Genomic DNA, 12,783 nt, shown 5'->3' on the forward strand with positions numbered 1-12,783 from the left:
CCTTACCCCCATCCACGCCCCCTCAATTTTTTTTTAAACATCATCTTATAAATTACCACACCCCACATTATACCCCCTCTCACCCCCCTACCCCCCCCTTCCCCCCTCAATTTTTTTTTCTTATTTTTAAACATCATCTTATACATTACCACACCCCACATTATACCCTCCTCTCACCCCCCCCCCCCCCTACCCCACCCCCCTAATTTGTTTTTTTTTTATTTTTGAAAGATGGTCTTATAAATTATTGAATATGAACAATTTCCTCATGATGGCTTACGCTATACTGTCAATCACTTGAATAGTCGAGCGCGCTGTCCTCTGACAGCTCTTGTTTTAATTTTTTTTTAGCCTCGCCCTAGAAAAAAATACATCTGTGTCAAGTATCGTACCAAATGAGCATGGGCAGTGCACACCAACTAATCTGAAACAACTGGATCTTTGTTTAGAAGAGACTTCTACTGGAGGCTTTAGAAGAAAAAATCCGTAAAAGCCGAAAGTGTCATCCTTGATTAATCTGTGCAGACTGCACAGGCGAATCTGGGATGACAGATTCTGCTTTTGCATACAGTTTTCCGAGAGATCATATGCAATACTGCCTTGTTTCAGCTGTGAGTCTTGGTGGAGGAGACAACCCTCGTGTGGTCATCATGGCAGCCATCAGGCCCTTGCTTGGTAAGCCTGCTAGTACCTCCACATGTCAGCAAATGGAATTATTGAGGGAACATTGTTGAGTTTCTGATTGGAGACTAATTATTTTTAATATATGTCACTTTATAGCAGACAAATAAGCTTCTGACCAGACTGGGCTCATGTGCAGGCTGGTCTGGTCGTCTGGAGCTGCGCTGTACTCTGACCAGACTGGGCTCATGTGCAGGCTGGTCTGGTCGTCTGGAGCTGCGCTGTACTGACCAGACTGGGCTCATGTGCAGGCTGGTCTGGTCGTCTGGAGCTGCGCTGTACTCTGACCAGACTGGGCTCATGTGCAGGCTGGTCTGGTCGTCAGGAGCTGCGCTGTACTCTGACCAGACTGGGCTTATGTGCAGGCTGGTCTGGTCGTCTGGAGCTGCGCTGTACTCTGACCAGACTGGGCTTATGTGCAGGCTGGTCTGGTCGTCTGGAGCTGCGCTGTACTCTGACCAGACTGGGCTCATGTGCAGGCTGGTCTGGTCGTCTGGAGCTGCACTGTACTGATCAGACTGGGCTCATGTGCAGGCTGGTCTGGTCGTCTGGAGCTGCACTGTACCTGACCAGACTGGGCTCATGTGCAGGCTGGTCTGGTCGTCTGGAGCTGCCAGACTGGGCTCATGTGCAGGCTGGTCTGGTCGTCTGGAGCTGCGCTGTACTGACCAGACTGGGCTCATGTGCAGGCTGGTCTGGTCGTCTGGAGCTGCGCTGTACGCATATGGCATAAGACTCATTTTTGCATGATGTTGGTCATGTGCATAAATGGAAAATTGTTTAAAATTATTAATTGTGTCTTGTTCTGATAAAACTGGGCATAATACATGTGCGTAAAGTGTCGTCCCAGATTAGCCTGTGCTGTCCGCACAGGCTAATCAGGGACGACACTTTCCGCCTAAACTTGATTTTCGGTAAGGAGGGACTTCCTTGAAACTAAAAATACCATAAAAGCGGAAAGTGTCATCCCTGATTAGCCTATGCGGACTGCACAGACTAATCTGGGACGACACTTTACGCACATGCATTAAGCCCAGTTTTCTCAGAACGGGACACAATTCATACTATGTAATGACATTTCTGCCACTGTCATTTTTAAAGCATTTGAGAATCCTTGAGCCATTATTTATCATAAGTATGAATCTTAGGGTAGAATTATACTGATCTAACGCTCTTTCAACCCAGCTTAAATTGTAGGCTTGCATATTTGAATATAATGTATGTAGGCTTGCCTATTTGTACCTATTCAAAGGAAAAAAATAACCGTCTATTTGGATAAAATGTTAATTGCTGTTGCAAATTATTTAAAATGTCATTGAAAACCTAAATCATGAATTTTCATATTGCAGATTACATGTTGAAGTCGTGTGAAGACGACACGAAAGGTTTAACCAAAGTCATACAGGTAATGTTGGCGAGATTTGATAATACATGTGAGCCTCGTTCTTGGGAAACTGGGCTTAATTGCATGTGCGTTAATTCTTATTCTTGATCAGCCTGTGCTGTCCAAGTTGGCTAAAAAGGCAGGATACTTTGGGCTTTAATTGTAGTTCGTTTTTAAGAAAGGACTGCACAGTCTCGCCGGTTCCCACTATGAGACTTATTTATTTCCTATTAATTTGACCAGCTCTGGCATGTTGCATGTTATATTGTAAGCATTCCAATTGCTATAAAGCCATATGATTGTATGTCTTTACAGTGAATGTAATTAAAATAGGAATTTTGTGCAAACTTTATAATACATTTGTATTATGTTATTGTATAAGTTTATCTTCCCCAAGACTATTGACGAACTGGATTACAAAAATGTGTTTGAAGGCGAGTCAAATAGAACATGCACTCAAAATTAAGGAAGTTGTTACACAAGGGTATTGTAATTGATAGTCTGTGTTAGCCCAGAGCATAAACAAGCAAGTGAAAAAATGACAGAATTTTGTATATGATGTTTTTATCAGTTCCAAACAGCCGTTACAAAATAGGACAAGATAACCAATGTCAGAGTTGTCATGTATTGAGCATGTCCTGAGAAAACTGGGCTTCATGCACGTGTGTGAAGTGTTGTCCAGGACTAGCACATGCAGTGTGCACCTGCTTATCAGGGACGACACTTTCCGCTTTTATGAATGTTTTCGTTTATATGAAGTCATGTATGGACAAAAATCCAGTTTAGGCAAAAAGTGTTGTCCCTGATTAGCCTGTGTGGACTGCACAGTCTCATCTGAGACGACACTTTACTCACATGAATTAAGGCAATTTTTTCCAGAACAAGGCTCCATTTTAGATCTCTGAGTTTAGACTGCAGAAAGTATAAAATTTTACATGTATTATACCAATGTCAGATCTTCACACACGTGTGTTTTTCACTTTTAGATCTACGAGTCCATCCTGTTCTTCCATGGCACGTCAGAAAATGAGTTCCAGAACCGATGGAAGAGTTTCCATGCTGTCAAGAATGCCCTGGAAGACAAGGTGGGTAGTGGAGCCTGGCTTGTTGAAAATGGTCCTGGTTTGTCAAAAAACATGGCAGCCAGTGGGGGCGGGGCAGTTTTCCTCACGTGACTGTAGTTTAACTTGTGAACAGACTAGAGGTCTTATTTTTTCGAAGTCCAATCCTCATGAAACATTGTCAAAACATTTGTTCTAATGATGGTTCGGCCGATTTAAAAAATGGTTGTGGTTTGTCAAAAATATGGCGGCCAGGGAACTGGGTGGTTTTTCTAATGTGGCTAAAATGAAACCTTGTGAACACTCTAGTTCATTTTTGTTGGTTTTGTTGTTAAGATTTGTGCTATTGTTAATTAGATTCGGAAACAAATGTAATTAGAAATGGGAAAAACAAGGTACATTTTGCTTTTGGAAATGGTAAGATATTCTGACCCATGAGAATAGCAGACAAGATTATACTGAGCCTGGCTTTTGCCACTGACAGTGACTCACTGGGGACACATGTTGCAAAAACTGGCCTTACATTGGTTTTCACAATAAAAGTAGTTGAGATATTAGCATGATAACAACAAAATATAGTAGTTGATGCAGCTTTTTGTAATTGATTGCAGAATGCAGTATGTATTAGTTGAAGAAAAAAGATTGATATAGTATAACAAAATATCTCAGAAGGTTCTTATTTTCTAAATTAAAAATGCTATAAATGTCTCAAATGGTATTTTTATTTTCCAAATAAAAAAATTGATTCTTACAATTTTCATTTAGTTTGTTTTTTTGTGTTACTTTTGTTTTTAAGATTTGTGCTATTGTTATTAAGATTAAAACAAAGTTAATAGACATGGGAAAACTAGGTACAATTTGTTTTGGGAAATGGTAAGATATTCTATAATATGAGATTAGTAGATAAGGCAGGGGTTGATCAGTTTGCTATGGAGGGATATTTTGTGTTTTTCAGATGCGAGGAGGCAAGAAGCATCTGCGAGCCTTGTTAGTGGACAGAGTGTTCCTGCAACATCAGGTGAGAACATTGACCAGTCTAATCAGAGTGTTCCTGCAACATCAGGTGAGAACATTGATCAGTCTAATCAGAGTGTTCCTGCAACATCAGGTGAGAACATTGATCAGTCTAATCAGAGTGTTCCTGCAACATCAGGTGAGAACATTGATCAGTCTAATCAGAGTGTTCCTGCAACATCAGGTGAGAACATTGATCAGTCTAATCAGAGTGTTCCTGCAACATCAGGTGAGAACATTGATCAGTCTAATCAGAGTGTTCCTGCAACATCAGGTGAGAACATTGACCAGTCTAATCAGAGTGTTCCTGCAACATCAGGTGAGAACATTGATCAGTCTAATCAGAGTGTTCCTGCAACATCAGGTGAGAACATTGATCAGTCTAATCAGAGTGTTCCTGCAACATCAGGTGAGAACATTGACCAGTCTAATCAGAGTGTTCCTGCAACATCAGGTGAGAACATTGACCAGTCTAATCAGAGTGTTCCTGCAACATCAGGTGAGAACATTGATCAGTCTAATCAGAGTGTTCCTGCAACATCAGGTGAGAACATTGATCAGTCTAATCAGAGTGTTCCTGCAACATCAGGTGAGAACATTGATCAGTCTAATCTACCTGAGCTAGAACATTGACCAGTCTAATCAGAGTGTTCCTGCAACATCAGGTGAGAACATTGACCAGTCTAATCAGAGTGTTCCTGCAACATCAGGTGAGAACATTGATCAGTCTAATCTACCTGAGCTAGAACATTGACCAGTCTAATCTACCTGAGCCGCGTTCTGGGAAAGACGATCTTAATGTGTGTTCATAGTGTTGTACCAGATTAGCCTGTGCAGTTAGCGCAGGCTAATGAGGGACAACACTTTCCACTGAAGCCACATTTTTGTTTCAAAGAGACTTTTTTAAACAAAAATTCCATAAGCGGAAAGTGTTGTCCCTGATAAGCCTGTGCTGACTGCACAGGTTTAAATGGAACGAATCTTTACGCACAGGCACTAAGCCCATATTTTCCAGAACAAGGAATGTCTGCCTGATAACTCAGAGACTTGTCAACAGTTTAACAAAATGGCCCTTTTCAAAATGATTGTTACATATTTAAAATATAAAAGAACACTGTAAATGGGAGATCAAATTAAAACTTCAGATGTAGACCCATACTTAAGTACTTGTGCCCTGATGATCAACCATTACTTGAAATTGATAAAAAAAATAAAGCATTACCAACACAAAATAGCTGAATATTGCCAGGATTACTTTTGTAATCTTTTTGGTCTAAGTATCAAAGTATCAAAAACATGCTGGTATATACTGATCCAATTTGACCTCACTTTTGGACTTGGACTGATTCAGAAGATCCAGATTCCTTTTTATCATACCCCCGCATTGATATCTGCCCGATATCAAGTTGCCTGATATATTTTTTTATATCATGGTCAACAGGAAGTTCTTATATCAGTCAATGTTTGGAGTTACGCAGGATATGCAATAAAGTCAACAATTTCTATCAACGTGAATCAGGTTTAACAAAACAAACAATTTGATACCAAGAATGTACATAATTTATTCTAGTTTAAAATCATAAATCACAAAACTGTTTATTTTTTAAAAATCACCACAGCCCGCACTACAGAAGTTAAATGACGTCATCAATGGGACAATACATCTTAAATATCGATAAAGTCATTGCACTCGCAAGTGTTGCACAAAAAGTCAAGACAAATGATAACTGTATGCTTATCCTCAACTATTTAAACAAACGATTTAACACGCTTATCATCGCCTTATGTCAATATTGACACCATCATTAAAATGTCAATTTCAATACACATCTCCAAAATGGCGTCTCCAATCTATTCGGTGAAGTGTGTTCTTCAATTTAATTTGTCGCTGCAGTCCATTCCTGATCTCTAATTCAAGACGTTTATAATTTAAGCGGGTGTACTCTTCCCATTCGTAGTGCAAACAACTTTTTTTTCTCTATACGATGTTTGAAATAAGCGATTATTCGCGTCGTCTTTTCGAACGCCGTTGCTACATGTATGTCAACGTGTAAAAGCCGGATCAGCAAAATCAGCGGGGATCCGTACATTTTAAATATAAAAATGGATTGTTTTGCAGATTTTTAGGAAACTGTGGTATGATAAACAGAAAAACAGGTTACTGTCCCATCGTTTTGTAATATATCAGACTCGGCACGAATAAAATAACGGCTCGGCAAGCCTCGCCGTTATATTATTCTAAGCCTCGCCTGATATATTACAAAGCCATGGGACTGTAACCTGTTATTCTCTATATATCAGACATTTTATATAAAAAAATCAGACATTCTTATACACTGCAATCTGACAATCAGTTGCCATTCTGTGCACACTGCACAGGCTAATCTGAGACGTCACTTTGCGCCCATGCATTAAGCCCCATTTTCCGAAATCTGACTGCTATCGCTTGTGTTTACAGATGCGTTGCCTGCAGAAGACAGACCGCTCGTTCACCCAGCATCACAAAGAGTTGCTGTCTGATCTGTTCAACCTCTCTATCAGCCGATATAGTGAGGTAAACATAACATTCAGTCTGTACCAATAAAGTTTGTAAAATATTGGCCTATTATTAATTAATTTTGACATTTTTTTGTCATTTTGAGTTAAGCTGGAGCTATGATTAAAGCCATTTATGGTTTTTAGCTGTACAGGTCTTGCATTATGTGCAAGTGTCTCATCTGCACTTTGTTCATGGACAACAATTTGTAAATATCTGTTAGTTTTTTTTTAGGGGAGCATCATTGATGTCTATGTGTTTCATATTTATGTCAAGGTTGATTGAATTTCATTCTGTCTTACTCGACCATTATTCAAATTAACTCTGTTGCTGGTCAATAAACCAATAACAATTTAATCTGTGTTTTTTTCTTGTCAAAGACAATCCCCAACAATCTATTCATTTTATTTTATCTTAATGTTGATAATGTATTGATTGAGTCAGCTTCTTGAAGAACTGGATTTAATGTATATGCTTAAAAAGTTGTCCCAGATTCTACTGTGCACTTTGCACAGGCTAAGCAGGGCCGTAAATTCCCGCCTAAACTAGATTTTTGTTTGGACAACACATCTTTTAAACAAAAAAATCCGTAACACCAGAAAAAGGCGGACTGCACAGACTTATCTGGGACAACACTGTACGAGCATGCATCAAGCCCAGTTTTCCCAGAACTAGTCTCATTTTGTACCCACTGTTCTTGCCTAGGTGCGTAAGAAGGCCCAGTCAGTGTTGTCAGCGTTCTTCCACAACTACCCCTACTCATACCGCTGTCTCCTTGACCAGATGGTGAACAAACTCACTGACAAGGAGGTACCAGAACACCAGTTCCAGGTAAAACACTGTTGATTGGTTTGGCACATTGTCTAAACATTTTCTAGTGTTGTTAACATTTATTTGAGACTTTTCTATTCCTTAAAAACATTTGAAGCACATATGTATTGCATATTTTCTTTCTCATTAATATTTTTTAAATTTTTATTTAAAATATTTTGACCCATTATTATCTTCTACAAATCTTTATCAAATAGTGAAATAAGTTAGCATGAACAATGCTTATAATTCTAACAAGATTCAACATTCCCCCTTGATTTCTACTGCACCATCCATTCTCTCACAAGATTTAACACTTCCCCTTGATTTCAATTGCTCCACGCATTCTCTCACTAGGTTTAACCCCCCCCCCTTAAATTCCATTGCTCCGTCCATTCTCTCACTAGGTTTAACACTCCCCCTTTCAATTCCATGGCTCCGTTCATTCTCTCACTAGGTTTAACAGTACCACATGATTTCCATTGCTGTACCCATTTTCTCACAATATTTAACACTCCACCTTGATTTACATTGCTCCAGCCATGTCTTACTAGGTTTAACATTCCCCCTTCATTTCCCTTGCTCCACTCATTCTCTCACTAGGTTTAACACTTCCCTTGATTTCCTAGCTCCACCCATTCTCTCACTAGGTTTTACACTTCCCTTTGATTTCTGTTGCTCCACCCATTCTCTCACTGTGCTGTTTAGTGCCAGGTCCCAGCTAATAGTTGACAGGCTAATCTTGGACAACACTTGACGCCTTGACTGGATTTTTGTTCAGAAGGGGCTTCCTTTAATTGAAAAAAATATAAGCGGAAAGTGTTGTCCCTGATAACACTGTGCAGACTGCAGAGACTAGTGGTACATTTTGCATGCATTAAGCCTCATTTTGAAGAGCTAAATAAATTTGTACGTAATGGTTTACATACCGTCCTGAAGTTATGAATAGCCTTATTCTCGGACAGGTTGTACTGTACATTTCTTTTAATGTCCCCAAAGGAGGGCATATAGTAATCAGACTGTCCATCTGTCCGATTGTCTGTCCGTCACACTTTGGGTTTCGAAAAATGCTCATAACTTCTATGTCGCTTCAGATAGCAACTTGATATTTGGCATGCATGTGTATCTCATGGAGCTGCACATTTTGAGTGTTGAAAGGTCTAGGTCATCCTTCAAGGTAAAAGGTCAAAAAAATAAATCCAAGGGAAGTTATAAGCTTTAAAGGGAGATACTTATCTGTACCTGCCCAATGATAAAATAAATAGATACATGTAAATCAAAGTGGCGCAGTAGAGGGCATTGTGTTATTGACAAACTCATCTCTTGTTATCTCTATTCTCTCACAGTGTGTACTGTACAGTTCTTGATGGGTGTACTGTGCATCCTTGCCTACAGTTCATGATAGCCTCTATTCTCTCAAATGTTGTACTTATACAGTTCATGATCATCTCTATGCTGGCACAGGGTGTACTGTACATCCCTGCCTACAGTTCATGATAGCCTCTATTCTCTCAAATGGTGTACTTATACAGTTCATGATAGCCTCTATTCTCTCACAAGGTGTACTGTACATCCCTGCCTACAGTTAATGATAGCCTCTATTCTCTTCCAGGGTGTACTTTACATGCCTCCCTACAGTTCTTGATAGCCTCTATTCTCTCCCAGGGTGTACTGTACATCCCTGCCTACAGTTCATGATAGCCTCTATTCTCTCCCAGGGTGTACTTTACATCCCTGCCTACAGTTCATGATAGCCTCTATTCTCTCCCAGGGTGTACTGTACATCCCTGCCTACAGTTCATGATAGCCTCTATTCTCTCCCAGGGTGTACTTTACATCCCTCCCTACAGTTCATGATCACCTCTATTTATTCCCAGGGTGTAGTGTACATCCCTGCCTACAGTTCATGATATTCTCTATCCTCTCCCAGAGTGTACTGTGCATCTTTGCCTACAGTTCATGATGGCCTCTATTCTCTCACAATGTGTACTGTACATCCCTGTCTACAGTTCATGATATCCTCTATTCTCTTCCAGGGTGTACTGTACATCCCTGCCTACAGTTCATGATATCCTCTTTTCTCTCCCAGGGTGTACTTTACATCCCTGCCTACAGTTCATGATTGCCTCTATTATCTCCCAGGATGTACTGTACATCCCTGCCTACAGTTCACGGAAGCCTCTATTCTCTTCCAGGGTGTACTTTACATCCCTGCCTACAGTTCACGGAAGCCTCTATTCTCTTCCAGGGTGTACTTTACATCCCTGCCTACAGTTCATGATAGCCTCTATTCTCTCAAATGTTGTACTTATACAGTTCATGATCATCTCTATTCTCTCACAGGGTGTACTGTACATCCTGCTGGGTACAAACAAGAGCTGCATCCTGACCAAGCGGAGCTGGCAAGTGATGTCTCAGGTATGGCCAGCAATCACCCAGGCCCAGCACACTGAGAAACCCTCCATCCTGGGACTCATTGACAGGATTGTCACCAAGGCTGTGAAGAATGCAGAAACTACAGCCATCAAAATACAGGTGAGTCAGCCATGCCACTTCTTAACACTTTCTTGTTAGATTATGTGAATATAAGCCTTATCACAGATGGCTTTTTTCACCTTTTTGGGAATATGACCTATAAACCACGAATGTACGAATGCAAGTGTCAATTTGCTCAAAAAGTGAACAATTTTAGTTGTTTGATTTGTAGCATTTTAACGATTTTTTTTTTTTAATCCACTGACAATGTTTGTTGAGTCCTCCATCATTACCTGTTATGATTGAAGGTGAACAGTTCATGTCTTGAGGCAGCTGGCAGGCTGTTGATGTCGGGCGTGCCGACACCAACGGAGGGACTGTGTACAACAGAGCAACTACAGAGAGCAGAGCTGTATGAGGCGGAGAGAAATACACAGTCTCTGCAGTAGGTGACAAGTGATAATACTCTACTTAGGAGCCCCATTCTGGGAATACTGGGCTCAATGCATGTGTAGTTGACACAGGCTTATCTGTGACAACACTTTCTGCTTTTATGGTATTTGTTATTTGAACAAAGTCTCTTTTAGTGAAAATCAAGTTTGTGAAGAGTGTCCTCCCTGATTTGCCTGTGTTGACTGACCAAGCTAATCTGGGACAATACTTTACACACATGAATTAAGCCCAGTTTTTACAGAGGGAGTCTCATATTATTCATGGATGAAAGTTTTGGATGAATTTTTACTTACATACCATATATTCTTGTGAAAACTGTAAGTTCAATGTACTTTCTTCCAATGGTGTAATTTTTTTTATCCCATCATCAGACGTGCATTGTCTAAATGAACCACTGTGGAATAAATTTTCCTCTATTTCGGCAGTGCTGAAATATAGCTGTCACGCGCGGCGGAGAATGGTCATATTACTCGGAATCAACTATAAAGTAATAAGTTTTAGTAAAATCGAATCAGATTCAACAAAACAAAAAATTTGATACCAAGATGTAATATATTTTTAACACATAATGCAACTCAAAAAGCAAAAAAACATTATTTACAAATATTACGTGCGCGTACTAGTGACGTCATTATTAACATGTCATACGACACAATGCATGTTCTTTCACGCTAAAGCTGCAGTTGTTTAGTGTGTTTTTTTCATTATTTCTTAAAAATCGGGGACGTAGAGGTATGATAAACAGAAACACATGTTAGTTACTGATCTTTTTGTAATGTATAAGGCTCAGCACGATTAAAATAATGAAACAATGTTTGCTTAAAATAACTTTGGGAATTTCCGTGTAGTTCGATTTGCCTTTCTATTTTAAAGAAATAATTTACGACTAAGAAAATTGATGCGATAAATCGAATACTAGGTTGGTGCTGAATAAAGCAAAGTTTATATTGCGCGGCACGAAAATCTGAACCACTCGCCAAGGCTCATGGTTCAGATTTTCTAAGCCTCGCAAAATTAACTTTGCGTTATTCGGCACCGACCTAGTATTATCTATCTGTAATATGAAGTCAACAGAAAGGCACACTGTCAGCAGTTATTTCAATCCACTTTTTGTGCATGAAAATATTACAAATGTGTATGATAAATATTATAAGTTGCCATATATGTATATTGTCAATCTTGTATTAAGACTTTTAAGTAACCAAAAGTAGTCTCTTAATAAAATGGTCTTTACTAAAAGACTATTCTGGAAGAAAGTAAAGTCAACATCACTATCAAATTTATAGACCGATTCTGTAAAGCAACTATCGTGTATAACATTTAAATTGTATTTAATAATCCAGATATAAGTGTCGTTAAAATATAATTACCCTGCAATTTGATAACTAGTAATAATGCAACAAAACGTTGCCGTAATTGATGATAAATGTGCTTAAGAATTTCGTAATCACAACTGTCACCATATTTAACCAGGTTTTCCGAAGGAAAAAACTGGTTATTAGATTGGCGAATGCGGGCGGGCTGGCTGGCTGGCGGGCGGGCGGAACAAGCTTGTCCGGGCCATAACTATGTCGTTCATTGTCAGATTTTAAAATCATTTGGCACATTTGTTCACCACCATTTGACGGTGTGTCGCGCGAAATAATTATGTCGATATCTCCAAGGTCAAGGTCACACTTTGAGTTCAAAGGTCAAAAATGGCCATAAATGAGCTTGTCCGGGCCATAACTATGTCATTCATTGTGAGATTTTAAAATCATTTGGCACATTTGTTCACCATCATGGGACGGTGTGTCTCACGAAAGAATCACATCAATATCTCCAATGTCAAGGTCGCCACGACTGAAAATAGATTAATTTTGAAACAAACTTACAAAGGGGGTTAATTTTGTTTGTTCATTTCAAAAGTTCAGTTTGAGTTGTCTCCCTTTATCAATTTTTTTTCACAATGAAAACCTGTTTTTGTGACAATTTTGTCCCTTGTTTGCAATTGTACAGGAAGTTGGTGTATCGGAACTACTCGGCTTTTTGCTTGAATTGTTTCCAAGCTTAGGCTGAGTAATGAGAAGCATGCATGAATCACGTTATAAATATAAGCGCATCGGGTAGTGCACTTAACCGTTTACTCCACCTTCATTCTCTTTAAAAGATTTGAGAGATGGGGCTATGCAGGTGCTTTTTCAATATTGGTTTAACATGTTGATTACTTGACAATGGAAGCCTTTTATCGGCAAGAAAGTGAAGTTTACTGGCTTGTTGACAGGAAGTGGCTTTCCTTTGATGACGTCAAACTGATGATAAATCGTCGATCAAGTTAGTCCTTTAATGGTCAACAGTGGTCGCTAAATCCAAGATTTGGACATCAAATT

At 39.5% G+C, this 12,783-nt stretch overlaps 1 protein-coding gene across 1 annotated transcript in view; it reads left to right on the forward strand.

Annotated features, from left to right (window-relative positions):
* LOC127871295 (proteasome activator complex subunit 4A-like) overlaps positions 1 to 12,783 on the forward strand; it is a 134,547-nt gene that overhangs the window by 58,095 nt on the left and 63,669 nt on the right. Inside the window, exons 23-30 of the mRNA XM_052414061.1 lie at positions 610 to 675; positions 2,031 to 2,086; positions 3,052 to 3,150; positions 4,082 to 4,144; positions 6,599 to 6,694; positions 7,382 to 7,507; positions 9,830 to 10,021; positions 10,270 to 10,406. Of these exons, the coding sequence (XP_052270021.1) occupies positions 610 to 675; positions 2,031 to 2,086; positions 3,052 to 3,150; positions 4,082 to 4,144; positions 6,599 to 6,694; positions 7,382 to 7,507; positions 9,830 to 10,021; positions 10,270 to 10,406 (835 nt within the window). The remainder of the gene's footprint in view (positions 1 to 609; positions 676 to 2,030; positions 2,087 to 3,051; positions 3,151 to 4,081; positions 4,145 to 6,598; positions 6,695 to 7,381; positions 7,508 to 9,829; positions 10,022 to 10,269; positions 10,407 to 12,783) is intronic.

This window comes from Dreissena polymorpha, chromosome 3 (assembly GCF_020536995.1).
Source record: "Dreissena polymorpha isolate Duluth1 chromosome 3, UMN_Dpol_1.0, whole genome shotgun sequence".
Lineage (NCBI taxonomy): Eukaryota > Metazoa > Mollusca > Bivalvia > Myida > Dreissenidae > Dreissena > Dreissena polymorpha.